At 45.1% G+C, this 16213-nt stretch overlaps 1 protein-coding gene across 1 annotated transcript; it reads left to right on the top strand.

Annotated features, from left to right (window-relative positions):
* Positions 1–217: 217 nt before the first annotated feature.
* On the top strand, positions 218–11092 carry LOC116372988 (zinc finger protein 665-like). Its single transcript, XM_031821555.1, has 3 exons — positions 218–386; positions 6281–7519; positions 8378–11092. The coding sequence occupies exons 2-3, from the start codon at positions 6872–6874 to the stop codon at positions 10538–10540; spliced, it is 2811 nt and encodes a 936-aa protein (XP_031677415.1). The 5' UTR covers positions 218–386; positions 6281–6871; the 3' UTR covers positions 10541–11092.
* Positions 11093–16213: the final 5121 nt, after the last annotated feature.

Raw genomic sequence — 16213 nt, 5'->3', positions numbered from 1 at the left:
TAGAATTGCTTGCTGTTTGGGATTTTAGGCTGGGTTTCTGTACAGCACTTTGAGAAATCATCTGACGTAAGAAGGGCTATATACATACATTTGATTTGACATAGGCACGTGGGATAATACATGTACTCATTTGTTCGTGTACTGAGTAATTGTTCTTCGAATTTAGCTATGACGCAATATAGTGTATCTATGTCCCCACAATGAGCGTAGTTGTATTACTGTTCTCGAGACTCTCTCTGCCCTCCGCATCCTGCTCTCAGGTCCTTCCTGCTCGCCCCGCCCCTTTGTTTTGTTCTCATCTGGAACGTGAACAGGCCGCTTGCGTTTGAACAGGTAGCTAGGAGACGACTGAAAACTAAGAAAGGATTATGTTTACAATCCAACCGGTGAGTAAATCATTAAGGTATCTACTAACGGCCAGAAGGGGGTCGTCCAAAAATATGTAATTAGCAAGTTGTTAGGTTTACATAACCGCTAATTTAGCTGGATAGCTTCTCTTCAGACTAGCTGTTGATTTTTTTTTTTAGCTTAGTAGCTAGCTAGCTAATTGCTCTTGTAAACAATGTTTAAGCTGTAGTCAAACTGAATCGATATTCGAATAAAATGATTGTTTTCTGACTCGTAGTTACAGGCATATCGATTGTAGCTATATGAAATCATCAACGAGTTACCGTTGTATTTTCTGTCTGTATTAGCCATGTTAGCTAACGTTAGCTGCTTCTTCTTTAGGATTTGGTTGGCGAATCGCATCCAACTTTTAGGGGCGCACAGCGCCACCTACTGTACTGGTGTGTGAGGCCATTCTGCCTACGTACGTTAATTGATATGGTAATTCAAAATGAGGGAAAAGGAAAATTGCCCTGCCAACTATTAGCCATCTATAAAGAAAAACACCACCCCAATCCACTATTTAACCCTCTCCTAACTCTACTCCAGACCAATGGTCTGAGAGAACAGAACACTACCACTCAACACTCTCTGTTTCTCCACGCTCTCCACCAGGTCTGAGAGAACAGAACACTACCACTCAACACTCTCTGTTTTCTCCACGCTCTCCACCAGGTCTGAGAGAACAGAACACTACCACTCAACACTCTCTGTTTTCTCCACGCTCTCCACCAGGTCTGAGAGAACAGAACACTACCACTCAACACTCTGTTTTCTCCACGCTCTCCACCAGGTCTGAGAGAACAGAACACTACCACTCAACACTCTCTGTTTCTCCACGCTCTCCACCAGGTCTGAGAGAACAGAACACTACCACTCAACACTCTCTGTTTGCCCCACCCTCTCCACCAGGTCTGAGAGAACAGAACACTACCACTCAACACTCTGTTTTCTCCACGCTCTCCACCAGGTCTGAGAGAACAGAACACTACCACTCAACACTCTCTGTTTGCCCCACACTCTCCACCAGGTCTGAGAGAACAGAACAGAACACTACCACTCAACACTCTCTGTTTTCTCCACGCTCTCCACCAGGTCTGCGTCGCACCAAACGGCGGCGGTTATAAACACTGGGCAACTTCAACTGATCCTCCTCAACACTTAATGCCAGCCCATGAATCACTCCTTTCAAAGATACCCTGCTCCATAGAGCAAAGCACATCACATGTCCCTAATGGCGTGATCTGTAGCGCCCGCTCCCCCTGGACTGAAGAAACACAGTAAATCATCACTTATCCTAGTTACTCTCAGCACCTCTTCTCCACCAAACCTGACAGCACATATGGATCCATTTTTCTCCACAAATCTCACTCCCACTGGGCCAGAATCATCCCTTTTCATCCCCTTGACGAGGCCCGAACTCGGCTGTCCTCGCCACAGGATAGCTTGTTGTAGCTGTTGGATCCTTCCAAATAAAAACAAGTATATGGGTCGCTGCAGCCCAATATGGCGACTGGAGTATGGGAGAGTGGGTGTGTCGGAAGGAGTGGGTGTGTCGGAAGGAGTGGGTGTGTCGGAAGGAGTGGGCGTCTGGAAAGCGAATCAGCTAATTGGGCGGATTTGTTGCCACTCAAGAACGTTTTTGTGTGGCTGATTGGGCTGCACAGCGAATCGATAAGCCAGCGACCAGTGTTGTATCGGTCTGTCTGCCGACTTGAAGTGCTTCCTACTGGGTATCACAGCAACACCGGGACACAGTGCCCTTCGCGCCCTCTTGAGGAGCACTAATTTCCAGCAACGACCTGGGAAGTAGCCAATAGCAGGGTGACAGTCACAGTAAGCGCACGCATACAACTCATGAAGCAACAGTACAATCAAAAATAAACAATCGTCAGTTTTATAACTGAAAATGTGTAATTATTTGTGTAAAACTAACAATGAAATACGACTGCCTCATCCTCTGGCTTCAGAACAGAAGTCCAAACTCTCGCGGTATCTCAATGTACGGTCGCTGCGTTTTAAGAAACGGAAGGGGGAAAAAGGGGAGCGATTTCCACCCACCCCTTTCTACATGCCCACCCCTTTCTACACACCCACCCCTTTCTACACACCCACCCCTTTCTACACACCCACCCCTTTCTACACACCCACCCCTTTCTACACACCCACCCCTTTCTACACACCCACCCCTTTCTACACGCCCACCCCTTTCTACACACACACCCCTTTCTACACACCCACCCCTTTCTACACACCCACCCCTTTTCACACGCCCACCCCTTTCTACACGGCCACTTACAACACACCCACCCCTTTCTACACGCCCACTTACTTTCCTTTCGACACACCCACCCCTTTCTACACGCCCACTTACTTTCCTTTCGACACACCCACCCCTTTCTACACGCCCACCCCTTTCTACACGCCCAACCCTTTCCACACGCCCGCCCCTTTCCACACGCCCACCCCTTTCTACACGCCCACCCCTTTCTACACGCCCACTTACTTTCCTTTCAACACACCCACCTCTTTCTACACGCCCACTTACTTTCCTTTCCACACACCCACCCCTTTCTACACGCCCACTTACTTTCCTTTCGACACGCCCACTTACTTTCCTTTCGACACGCCCACTACTTTCCTTTCGACACGCCCACCCCTTTCTACACGCCCACTTACTTTCCTTTCCACACACCCACCCCTTTCTACACGCCCACTTACTTTCCTTTCGACATGCCCACTTACTTTCCTTTCGACACGCCCACTACTTTCCTTTCGACACGCCCACCCCTTTCGACAAGCCCACTACTTTCCTTTCGACACGCCCACCCCTTTCTACACGCCCACTTACTTTCCTTTCTACACGCCCACTACTTTCCTTTCGACACGCCCACCCCTTTCTACACGCCCACTTACTTTCCTTTCCACACACCCACCCCTTTCTACACGCCCACTTACTTTCCTTTCGACATGCCCACTTACTTTCCTTTCGACACGCCCACTACTTTCCTTTCGACACGCCCACCCCTTTCGACACGCCCACCCCTTTCTACACGCCCACTTACTTTCCTTTCTACACGCCCACTACTTTCCTTTAAACTGATGGGCGATTCACGACATACAGTACCAGTCAACAGTTTGGACACCTACTCATTCAAGGGTTTAGAACACCTACTCATTCAAGGGTTTAGAACACCTACTCATTCAAGGGTTTAGAACACCTACTCATTCAAGGGTTTAGAACACCTACTCATTCAAGGGTTTAGAACACCTACTCATTCCAGGGTTTAGAACACCTACTCATTCAAGGGTTTAGAACACCTACTCATTCAAGGGTTTAGAACACCTACTCATTCAAGGGTTTAGAACACCTACTCATTCAAGGGTTTAGAACACCTACTCATTCAAGGGTTTAGAACACCTACTCATTCAAGGGTTTAGAACACCTACTCATTCAAGGGTTTAGAACACCTACTCATTCAAGGGTTTAGAACACCTACTCATTCAAGGGTTTAGAACACCTACTCATTCAAGGGTTTAGAACACCTACTCATTCAAGGGTTTAGAACACCTACTCATTCAAGGGTTTAGAACACCTACTCATTCCAGGGTTTAGAACACCTACTCATTCAAGGGTTTAGAACACCTACTCATTCAAGGGTTTAGAACACCTACTCCTTCAAGGGTTTAGAACACCTACTCCTTCAAGGGTTTAGAACACCTACTCATTCAAGGGTTTAGAACACCTACTCATTCAAGGGTTTAGAACACCTACTCATTCAAGGGTTTAGAACACCTACTCATTCAAGGGTTTAGAACACCTACTCATTCAAGGGTTTAGAACACCTACTCATTCAAGGGTTTTAGAACACCTACTCATTCAAGGGTTTAGAACACCTACTCATTCAAGGGTTTAGAACACCTACTCATTCAAGGGTTTAGAACACCTACTCATTCAAGGGTTTTAGAACACCTACTCATTCCAGGGTTTAGAACACCTACTCATTCAAGGGTTTAGAACACCTACTCATTCAAGGGTTTAGAACACCTACTCATTCAAGGGTTTAGAACACCTACTCATTCCAGGGTTTAGAACACCTACTCATTCAAGGGTTTAGAACACCTACTCATTCAAGGGTTTAGAACACCTACTCCTTCAAGGGTTTAGAACACCTACTCATTCAAGGGTTTAGAACACCTACTCATTCAAGGGTTTAGAACACCTACTCATTCAAGGGTTTAGAACACCTACTCATTCAAGGGTTTAGAACACCTACTCATTCAAGGGTTTAGAACACCTACTCATTCAAGGGTTAGAACACCTACTCATTCAAGGGTTAGAACACCTACTCATTCAAGGGTTTAGAACACCTACTCATTCAAGGGTTTAGAACACCTACTCATTCAAGGGTTTAGAACACCTACTCATTCAAGGGTTTAGAACACCTACTCATTCAAGGGTTTAGAACACCTACTCATTCAAGGGTTTAGAACACCTACTCATTCAAGGGTTTAGAACACCTACTCATTCAAGGGTTTAGAACACCTACTCATTCAAGGGTTTAGAACACCTACTCATTCAAGGGTTTAGAACACCTACTCATTCAAGGGTTTAGAACACCTACTCATTCAAGGGTTTAGAACACCTACTCATTCAAGGGTTTAGAACACCTACTCATTCAAGGGTTTAGAACACCTACTCATTCAAGGGTTTAGAACACCTACTCATTCAAGGGTTTAGAACACCTACTCATTCAAGGGTTTAGAACACCTACTCATTCAAGGGTTTAGAACACCTACTCATTCAAGGGTTTAGAACACCTACTCATTCAAGGGTTTAGAACACCTACTCATTCAAGGGTTTAGAACACCTACTCATTCAAGGGTTTAGAACACCTACTCATTCAAGGGTTTTAGAACACCTACTCATTCCAGGGTTTAGAACACCTACTCATTCAAGGGTTTAGAACACCTACTCATTCAAGGGTTTAGAACACCTACTCATTCAAGGGTTTAGAACACCTACTCATTCCAGGGTTTAGAACACCTACTCATTCAAGGGTTTAGAACACCTACTCATTCAAGGGTTTAGAACACCTACTCATTCAAGGGTTTAGAACACCTACTCATTCAAGGGTTTAGAACACCTACTCATTCAAGGGTTTAGAACACCTACTCATTCAAGGGTTTAGAACACCTACTCATTCAAGGGTTTAGAACACCTACTCATTCAAGGGTTTTTCTTTATTTTACTATTTTATACATTGTAGAATAATAGTGAAGACATCAAAACTATGAAGTAACACACATGGAATCATGAAGTAACCATAGTGTTAAACAAATCAGAATATATTTTATATTTGAGATTCTTTAAAGTAGCCACTTAACATTCTCTCAACCAGCTTCATGAGGAATGCTTTTCCAACAGTCTTAAAGAAGTTGCCACATATGCTGAGCACTTGTTGGCTGCTTTTCCTTCACTCTGCGGTCCAACTCATCCCAAACCATCTCAATTGGGTTGAGGTCAGGTGATTGTTTGTAAACAAAATAAATGTAAACAAACACTGTATAGTCTCAAAATATAGTTAAAACTGTAATTTAGATTTCATGGATGGTCAGTCCTTGCATCTATAGCTCTGTCAATGAATTTGAGAGTGGTTAGATTTCTCCTGCCCCATCCCTCCGCTTTTTATCAAAACAGGGGCGGGGATGACGCTTTGTTATTGTTTTAACTGCTGATCGGTGCTTTAAGTAAAAAAATGTAAGATTAGATTGTCAATGTAGAAAATGTTTTGATTTGACAGATTCCGCAAAACTGAATGCCGCTACACATCTACATAGATGGTCAAAACTGTTGTTTCTGTTCTCTCACCATGTTCTCCTGTTTCCACAGGTAACCTCACAAGGAGATTCCACAGGTGACCTCACAAGGAGATTCCACAGGGGACCTCACAAGGAGATTCCACAGGGGACCTCACAAGGAGATTCCACAGGGGACCTCACAAGGAGATTCCACTGGGGACCTCACAAGGAGATTCCACTGGGGACCTCACAAGGAGATTCCACAGGGGACCTCACAAGGAGATTCCACAGGGGACCTCACAAGGAGATTCCACAGGGGACCTCACAAGGAGATTCCACAGGGGACCTCACAAGGAGATTCCACAGGGGACCTCACAAGGGACCTCACAAGGAGATTCCACTGCTCTGGTGACAGGAAGAAGATCTGGTGTTATGACAACTCCACATATGAGTTCTCTATTTTTTACTTAACCAACAATGCAGTTTTAAGAATAATGAGTGGCAAGGGCTTGTAAGTAAGCATTTCACTGTAAGGTTTACACATGTTGTATTTGGCGTATGTGAAAAAATAACATTTGATTTGACACAGGAGAGAGACACCTCACACTTGTTGCAGCTCCATTCAATAACCAGTTGCTATTGCTCCTTTTACCAAGAAACATTCAAACTCTGCGGGGACAAAATGAATCGAGAGGAGGGAGTGTTGATGGATGAAATCGAAAAGAGTTTATGGAATTTGACTGAGGACAATTTACGTTACTTGTGTGAACATCATGGACATGATGGATCTGAACTTAAAGCAATGGATCATCGCTCGTTGCGGCGTAAAATCATGGAGGAAATGTGGGACAATACGGATTCAATGAAATCAGAGGAGCAGGGAATATCTTGGTTAGTCCAACTGAAAGAGGACATCCGAAGGATACTGGAGGATGCTAGCAGTGCACCCTCGAGTCCCCTCCAGGCTGAGGATGCTAGCAGTGCACCCTCGAGTCCCCTTCAGGCTGAGGATGCTAGCAGTGCACCCTCGAGTCCCCTCCAGGCTGAGGATGCTAGCAGTGCACCCTCAAGTCCCCTCCAGGCTGAGGATGCTAGCAGTGCACCCTCGAGTCCCCTCCAGGCTGAGGATGCTGTAGACTGTGATGAAGAGTGGAGCGGAGAGGGAGGGGCTGGGTTACCTAGCAACGGGTTGGAGGCGGAGTCCATGAGTCCCAGACAATCCAACGACGCTGCAGACTGCGACGTGAAGGACAAGGATTGGTTACCTAGCAACAGACTGGAGGCGGAGTTTTCTCCAGAAAGGCACACACTAGAGCAAAGAGTGAGAGGCGTGAGTATTTATTATCCCAGTAGGAAAGGGAGTATTTATTATCCCAGTCGGAAAGGGAGTATTTATTGTCCCAGTCGGAAAGGGAGTATTTATTGTCCCAGTCGGAAAGGGAGTATTTATTGTCCCAGTCGGAAAGGGAGTATTTATTTATTATCCCAGTCGGAAAGGGAGTATTTATTTATTATCCCAGTCGGAAAGGGAGTATTTATTGTCCCAGTCGGAAAGGGAGTATTTATTGTCCCAGTCAGAAAGGGAGTATTTATTGTCCCAGTCGGAAAGGGAGTATTTATTATCCCAGTCGGAAAGGGAGTATTTATTATCCCAGTCGGAAAGGGAGTATTTATTATCCCAGTCAGAAGGGGAGTATTTATTATTCCAGTCAGAAAGGGAGTATTTATTATCCCAGTCAGAAAGGGAGTATTTATTATGTACTGGGAGTATTTATTATCCCAGTCAGAAAGGGAGTATTTATTGTCCCAGTCAGAAAGGGAGTATTTATTATCCCAGTCAGAAGGGGAGTATTTATTATTCCAGTCAGAAAGGGAGTATTTATTATCCCAGTCAGAAAGGGAGTATTTATTATGTACTGGGAGTATTTATTATCCCAGTCAGAAAGGGAGTATTTATTGTCCCAGTCAGAAAGGGAGTATTTATTATCCCAGTCAGTGTTTCTCAACAGTCCTTCATTGATTCCTCAACTTCCTTCTATAAAAGACATTGGAGGAGAATATCTGAGGTTCCTCCTCTTGACCTTACGTCATCGGGGATGAGGGGAATTTAAAGACTTCCAAATTAATTGACAGGTAGAGGAGCATTTCCCACCCTGATTAACTCCGTCTCTATTTTTGTGATTTACAGGACACGTCTCTCCCGCCCCCCTCCACTCTCCTGAAGACCCTGTGTCGTGCCTCTCCCGGTACCGCCTTAATTTGGGGTCTGAAGAGGGTGTCTGTGCAGCTGATGGACTGCAGGAAAACACCAGGGCAGAAAACCTCCAAGAAAACCCACTCCTGTCCTCAGTGTGGGAAGAGTTTTGCCACAAAAGACATTCTGGAGCGACATCTGCTAACTCACACTGGAGAGAAACAGGAAAATATATGCGCTGAATGTGGAAACGTATTCAGTACATTTTCCAGCCTTACCAGGCATCTGAAAACTCATACTGGAGAGAAATGTCATGTTTCTGAAACCACATGCTCTGAATGCAGAAAGACATTCAGTACACATTCCAGTCTTAGGAGACATCTGCTAACTCACACTGGAGAGAAACCGTACGTTTGTCCTCGTGAGAAGAATTTAAATGATCCAAGCAACTTAAAGAAACACATCTTTAGAACTCACTCAGGAGAACATTTTGAAGAGGAACCTTCCGAAAACAATGTTGGTTCCTCAGAACATGATGGGGCCATAAAAAAACAAGTCCTTCATCCATGTGCTCACTGTGGTAAGAAGTTGTCAACCAAAACAAGACTAACGATTCACCTGAAGACCCACACTGGAGAGAAACCTCATGTCTGCCCCGACTGCGGGAAGAGCTTTGCTTTCCTTCCCTCCTTCACTAAACATCAGAAACTTAGTCATTCAGAGCACGAATGTTCAGTGTGTGGGAAAGTCTTTAATCAACCAGGAGCCTTGAGGTCCCACCAAAGAACCCACACTGGAGAGAAACCCCACCTCTGCTCCGACTGTGGGAAGAGTTTCTGTTTTCGTTCGTCTCTGAGAAGACATCAGGTACTCCACGCAGGAGACAGTGCGAAGCCCCACGTGTGCTCTGTTTGTGGGAAAGGCTTCAGAGATTCTGGATACTTAAAAAAACACCAATCCATCCATTCAGGAGAGAAACCTCACCTCTGCTCCAATTGTGGAAAAACTTTCACGTCCTTCCTTAGCTTGACAAATCATTCCAAATCACATCGTCTAGATGGAAACCAATTCCAATGCCCTGAATGTAAGCGCCATTTCCCAACAAAGGAAAGGCTGACAAGCCACCGGAGGACGCATACTGGTGAAAAACCGTTCTGCTGCTCCCAATGCCACAAGCGCTTCTCTCATTCAAATAGTTATCAAAGGCACCTTCGTATGCACTCCGGTGAAAAACCCTTTGTGTGTCCTCTCTGTGGGAAGCGATTTAATGACTCTTCGAACCTTAGAACACATGTTAGAAGACATAAAGGAGAAAAGGTAGGAAAGACACAGGTCTCTGAGCCATGCCCTCACTGTGGAAAGAGGCTGGCTTCTAAGGCAGGGTTAGAGACCCACCTGCGGATCCACACTGGAGAGAAACCTCACCTCTGTGCCATCTGCGGTAAGCGATTTACCTTCCTCTCCGCCTTGAGAAGACATCAGAAAACGCAGCACAGAGAGCAAGTAGCGAAGCCGCACGTCTGTTCTGTCTGTGGGAAAGGCTTCGTGGAGTCTGGAGCGCTGAAGAAACATGTGGTGACCCATGAGGAGAAACAGCACCTTTGCTCAGATTGCGGGAAGAGTTTTAGGGTGCTTCAGGCCTTGTCGATTCATCAGAGAACCAAGCATCAGAAAACAAATGAGCAAGTAAGAGAAAACAATTCATACCTCTGTCTTACTTGCGGCCAGGAATTCAATTCGAAGCATAGATTGGTAATCCACGAGAGAAAGCACACAGGAGAGAAACCTTACCAATGCTCTCTGTGTGGCAGGTGCTTCGCTGATAAGACTAACATGAGACGTCACCAGACAGTGCACACAGGAGAGAAACCATTCCAATGCTCCGTCTGTGACATGAAGTTCTCTCAAGTCGCCTCTTTAATACGGCACCGGCTAATACACTCGGGTCACAAACCGCACCACTGCACTTACTGTGACAAGAGTTTCTCTCAGTCGAACACGCTGAAAACGCACATACTAACCCACACCGGAGAGAAACCGTACCAGTGCCCCGACTGCGGGAAGGGTTTCACTGAAAAGAAAGCCATTAAGAAACACCGAAACGACACACACGGGACAGGAGCACACAGCAACACACTGCTTTCTCATAGAGATTGAGTCAAGACCGGAGCCCTCGGGCAAAGCCCTACCAATGTCCTGACTGAAGAAAATGTTTCTCGGAGAAAAGAGCTCTTGTTATTATTGTTTCATTTTGATCTGAAGGTTTGAGAATGTTTTAAAATAGACATGTGCTTTTTAAAATCGTTAGTTTTTTCTCCACTTGGCCCCAACTGTGAGTCTGGTTTGGATACAGTCATGAATTTGAGCTCAGAACATTTTCTGGTCTTGAATGGTGATGTTTATTTTCGTATGTTTAGCTGTGTAGATTAATCCTCTGGAAGCTAAAGTGGTTTCAAGTGGATAGAAACATGGATTTATATATTGATATTTCAATAATACTATTGCATTAATTTGCTGGTTTTGGCAAATCGCTTTAAAGTGTGCATTAATTTGCTGGTTTTGGCAAATTGCTTTAAAGTGTGCATTCATTTGCTGGTTTTGGCAAATTGCTCAATCATAAACATTCTAAACAAACTAGTGAAAATCACCAGGAAATTGAACACTCCTTTCTGAGATGTATCATCATTACATGGGCTATTCCCGAAAGTGGATCAAACAGATCATTCATGTGTATTAACTCCAATCATCCTACTGAGTAATGTTACGTTTTATTTACCCACGATGCCATGTAAACCGTGTCCATGTCCTCAATGAGGATATCTTCATTCGTTCTCTCATCTCTCACCCCTTTTAAATGTGATAGGAAAGCATTCAACAGGAAGATGTGATTACTGACAGGAAACCGAGACAATGGAGCATGTGTTGATACGGTGTGGTCAGTAGGAGAGAGACGGATGCAGTGTGGTCAGTAGGAGAGAGACTGATAGTGTGGTCAGTATGAGAGAGACTGATACAGTGTGGTCAGTAGGAGAGAGACTGATACAGTGTGGTCAGTATGAGAGAGACTGATACACTGTGGTCAGTAGGAGAGAGACTGATGCAGTGTGGTCAGTAGGAGAGAGACTGATGCAGTGTGGTCAGTAGGAGAGAGACTGATGCAGTGTGGTCAGTAGGAGAGAGACTGATGCAGTGTGGTCAGTAGGAGAGAGACTGATGCAGTGTGGTCAGTAGGAGAGAGACTGATGCAGTGTGGTCAGTAGGAGAGAGACTGATGCAGTGTGGTCAGTAGGAGAGAGACTGATGCAGTGTGGTCAGTAGGAGAGAGACTGGAAAGATTGGAGACTGTATCTAAGGATGTTCTGGGCCACTTGGATGGGGGGGTGGGGCCCACTTGGATGGGGGGTGGGGCCCACTTGGATGGGGGGTTTGGGGGGTGGGGCCCACTTGAATGGGGGGTGGGGCCCACTTGGATGGGGGGTGGGGCCCACTTGGATGGGGGGTGGGGCCCACTTGGATGGAGATGGGGGCCACTTGGATGGAGATGGGGGCCACTTGGATGGAGGTGGGGGCCACTTGGATGGAGATGGGGGGTGGGGCCACTTGGATGGAGATGGGGGCCACTTGGATGGAGGTGGGGGCCACTTGGATGGAGATGGGGGCCACTTGGATGGGGGGTGGGGGCCACTTGGATGGGGGGTGGGGGCCACTTGGATGGGGGGTGGGGGCCACTTGGATGGGAGGTGGGGGCCACTTGGATGGAGGTGGGGGCCACTTGGATGGAGGTAGGGGCCACTTGGATGGGGGGTGGGGCCACTTGGATGGGGGGTGGGGCCACTTGGATGGGGGTGGGGGCCACTTGGATGGGGGTGGGGGCCACAAACAACCTGAACATCATAAAGGGTTCCAGAGTTGCTCAAGGGTCTGCATACCCTCATCCATACCCCCCCTGCTGCAATTCTACACATTTTGACATGGGACAGAGAGAAGATTTTGCCATTTGATATCTAATTACATGGAATTCTACTCATCTTGCTATGGGACAGAGAAAACCACTTGCCGTTTTACAGCAAATTCCCTTCTACACATTTTACCATGGGGTGGAGAGAAAGGTTTGCTGTTTTTAATATAATATTTGAGTGACTAACAAAATCAATGGGGGGCCCAGGGCGTATGTAATTCACCCATGATTACAAGAAGTTTAGATAGCTGGTTAGACTAATTTATGGATTTAAAAAAATGTAAGGCTGACATGGACTAATTGAGGGACTGACATAACGAGAGAAAAACTGCAGTTTATAAAATACCTGCAACATATTGAAATGTCCCCTTGTGTATTCTACTATTCTAACTCTCAACAGTAAGTTGACACCCCGACTGAGTCCCCCCCCCCTCCCAAACAAAACTTAAATAAAAACATCTGTTTTGGAAATTGATGGGCCACCAGTTGCCCATCCCTGTTGTACATGAAAAGTGGAGTCAATCAGAGTGACCAGATGATGCAACCTGGACTCATGGGTAGACGTAACATAGTAAATGGAAACGGTCCAATTAGTATGATATGGTGCATATTAATTTGTGGATGTCCGTTATCCATTTCTTACGATATGTCACGAATTAAAATCCGTACGATATATTCCGAAAGGAAATTAGTACAATAAGTTAAAAATGTTCATTTGCACGATATGGTATACATTTTCAAAATGTATGATACACTACGAATTCCAATTTCTTAACCTTTTAACCTAACCCTTTAAGGTTAGGTAATGGTTAGCTAACATGCAAAGTTGCTAAAATGCTGAAGTTGTCTGTGATGAAATTCGAACACGCAACCTTTGAGTTGCTAGATGTTTGCGTACATTTTTGCCTTAAGTATCCTGTCTTATGTAACCATACCAAAACGTAACATATCATACTAATTTGAGTGTCCCCGGGTTTACGTTCACTATGGTACTTCTAATCTATGCGGCCAGGCTGACAAGAAGTGAGCTGGTTCTGATTCAAGCCATCTCTGTGGTGTCTATGGCAGTTGAGAATGAATACCTCAAGTCATCCCCGGAGTGTCTATGGCAGTTGAGAATGAATACCTCAAGTCATCTCCGGGGTGTCTATGGCAGTTGAGAATGAATACCTCAAGTCATCCCCGGGGTGTCTATGGCAGTTGAGAATGAATACCTCAAGTCATCTCCGGGGTGTCTATGGCAGTTGAGAATGAATACCTCAAGTCATCTCCGGGGTGTCTATGGCAGTTGAGAATGAATACCTCAAGAAAATAATCTAAGGTGTGGTTGGTGCCCGTTGCCTGAGATGATTGGTGAACGGAGGAAAAAAGAAGAAGTCAATGGTTCTATTGTTTTTTGATAAAGAGCATCTCCCTACATGCGAAGCTAGGCTAGGTAAGGTATGCATTCACCTCCCTACATGTGAAGCTAGGCTAGGTATGGTATGCATTCACCTCCCTACATGTGAAGCTAGGCTAGGTATGCATTCACCTCCCTACATGTGAAGCTAGACTAGGTATGCATTCACCTCCCTACATGTGAAGCTAGGTAAGGTATGCATTCACCTCCCTACATGTGAAGCTAGGCTAGGTATGGTATGCATTCACCTCCCTACATGTGAAGCTAGGCTAGGTAAGGTATGCATTCACCTCCCTACATGTGAAGCTAGGCTAGGTAAGGTATGCATTCACCTCCCTACATGTGAAGCTAGGCTAGGTATGGTATGCATTCACCTCCCTACATGTGAAGCTAGGCTAGTTAAGGTATACATTCACCTCCCTACATGTGAAGCTATGCTAGGTAAGGTATGCATTCACCTCCCTACATGTGAAGCTATGCTAGGTAAGGTATGCATTCACCTCCCTACATGTGAAGCTAGGCTAGGTAAGGTATCCATTCACCTCCCTACATATGAAGCTAGGCTAGGTACGGTATGCATTCACCTCCCTACATGTGAAGCTAGGCTAGGTAAGGTATGCATTCACCTCCCTACATGTGAAGCTAGGTACGGTATGCATTCACCTCCCTACATGTGAAGCTAGGTACGGTATGCATTCACCTCCCTACATGTGAAGCTATGCTAGGTAAGGTATCCATTCACCTCCCTACATATGAAGCTAGGCTAGGTAAGGTATCCATTCACCTCCCTACATATGAAGCTAGGCTAGTTAAGGTATACATTGAGCATGTTTGTTGTTTGTTGTCGAGAGAACCGGGGACGATGTGTGTGGAAAAAGGTGTATTTTATGCTCGTTGCCCCAGTAAATAATTGTACAGCACAAGAATAGGAAGAAACTGGACATATTGTCCCTGCGGCAGAAAGGTTGCTGGGTTCGCGAGAGTTCATAGCTGAAGACCTAAAAATGCTACTGGCGGGTACGGAAGACTTTCCACCCTCCCAGGTTCCTGAGCCTCAGTAGGGATTGGCTTTGCTGTTTTTAACAGAATAAAATAGGATGTTTTTGTTCAGTTTTTTGTTGTTGCTGTTGGTTGCTATTTTTGTTTTCATCCCACACAGTAGGTGGTGGCGTGCACCTCTGTTTGTTTGCGGACCGCCATAATACCATAGAAGAAGAAAAGCTAGCTACAAGACAACAGCGTTAAAATCGAGCTGGTGAGTAAAGCATCTACCAATAAAGGGGTCATCCACATGATGTATTTGGTAGCTAGGTTTACATAACTGTTGACACAAGATGGCGCCAACAGACATGGTCACCCTAGCTCATAGTTGGCTATTTTATTTTATTTATTTAACCAGGAAAAGCTATGAGCTTCTAACTTTGCAATATTTTTATTTTTGTAACATTATTTTGCTCAGAATTTTTTGGGGTATTATTATCTACTGCCGAAAATAATTTTGGATATTAGATGAGCATGAATTTGACTTCTCGACCTGTATTCTTTATTTGAACTTTCTGAGACAGGTAATTATTTTCATCCCGGGAGCTGCACTAAAACACTGACGCCGGAGAAGAAGGAGCCCTAGTCAGACACAGGTGGCGTGCATACCATCCACCGCTTCAGAGTACATTACTCGTTAACGTTCAGTCCCTGGACAATAAAGAAGACAAGCTCAGGGCGAGGATCTCCTTCCAGAGAGACATCAGGCACTGTAACATACTCTGTTTTACGGAGTAGTGTCTCTCTCTGGATATATTGTCTCCCATCCATTCAGCCCGTCCATCGCTCCGACAGGAAGAAAGAATTCCTCAGGAAAAATCTAATCACATTTTATTGGTCACATATTCAGCAGATGTTATTGTGGGTGTAGCAAAATGCTTGTGTTCCTAGCTCCAACAGCATAGTAATATCTAACAGTAATAAACATGAATCTAAAAGTAAAAGATGTATAAGTGGTGGGATGTACAGATATTATGGACAGTATGTGGAAAGAACATTTTGTAATATCTGTAGGATAGAATAGTACATGTACAGCAATAGTTGAATAGAATACCGTATGTATATATGACTGTGTTCTCTTATTAAAGTGAGGCGGAAGGGTTTGTTTCATGATTAACAACTCATGGTGTGATTGTGGTAATGTACAGCAACTCAAGTGCTTCTGTTCTCCTGATCTGAAATACCTCACCATCACATACCGACTGCATCACTTCATGAAAATGGTTTTATTTGGTCATCGTCACTGCCGTGTATATCCCCTCCCCGAGCCGACGCCGCAACGACTCTCAAGGAACGACACTGGACTATTTGCAAACTGGAAACCGCGTATCCTGAGGCCGCGTTCATTGTTGCTAGGGACCCTTTAACAGGCAGCTCAAACCTGCAGTTGAGATCATTTGAACAGCACATTTATGAAATGAAACATATGCAT

This window comes from Oncorhynchus kisutch, unplaced genomic scaffold (genome assembly GCF_002021735.2).
Source record: "Oncorhynchus kisutch isolate 150728-3 unplaced genomic scaffold, Okis_V2 scaffold3992, whole genome shotgun sequence".
Taxonomy (NCBI): domain Eukaryota; kingdom Metazoa; phylum Chordata; class Actinopteri; order Salmoniformes; family Salmonidae; genus Oncorhynchus; species Oncorhynchus kisutch.
This window is presented reverse-complemented; position numbering and strand designations above follow the sequence as displayed.

Bases quoted from the DNA above. Each gene is read 5' to 3' on its own strand.
- LOC116372988 (XM_031821555.1), top strand. From the start codon at position 6,872: ATGAATCGAGAGGAGGGAGTGTTGATGGATGAAATCGAAAAGAGTTTA. The intron at 7,520-8,377 runs GTGAGTATTTAT...TGTGATTTACAG, and splicing joins TAGAGCAAAGAGTGAGAGGC to GACACGTCTCTCCCGCCCCC.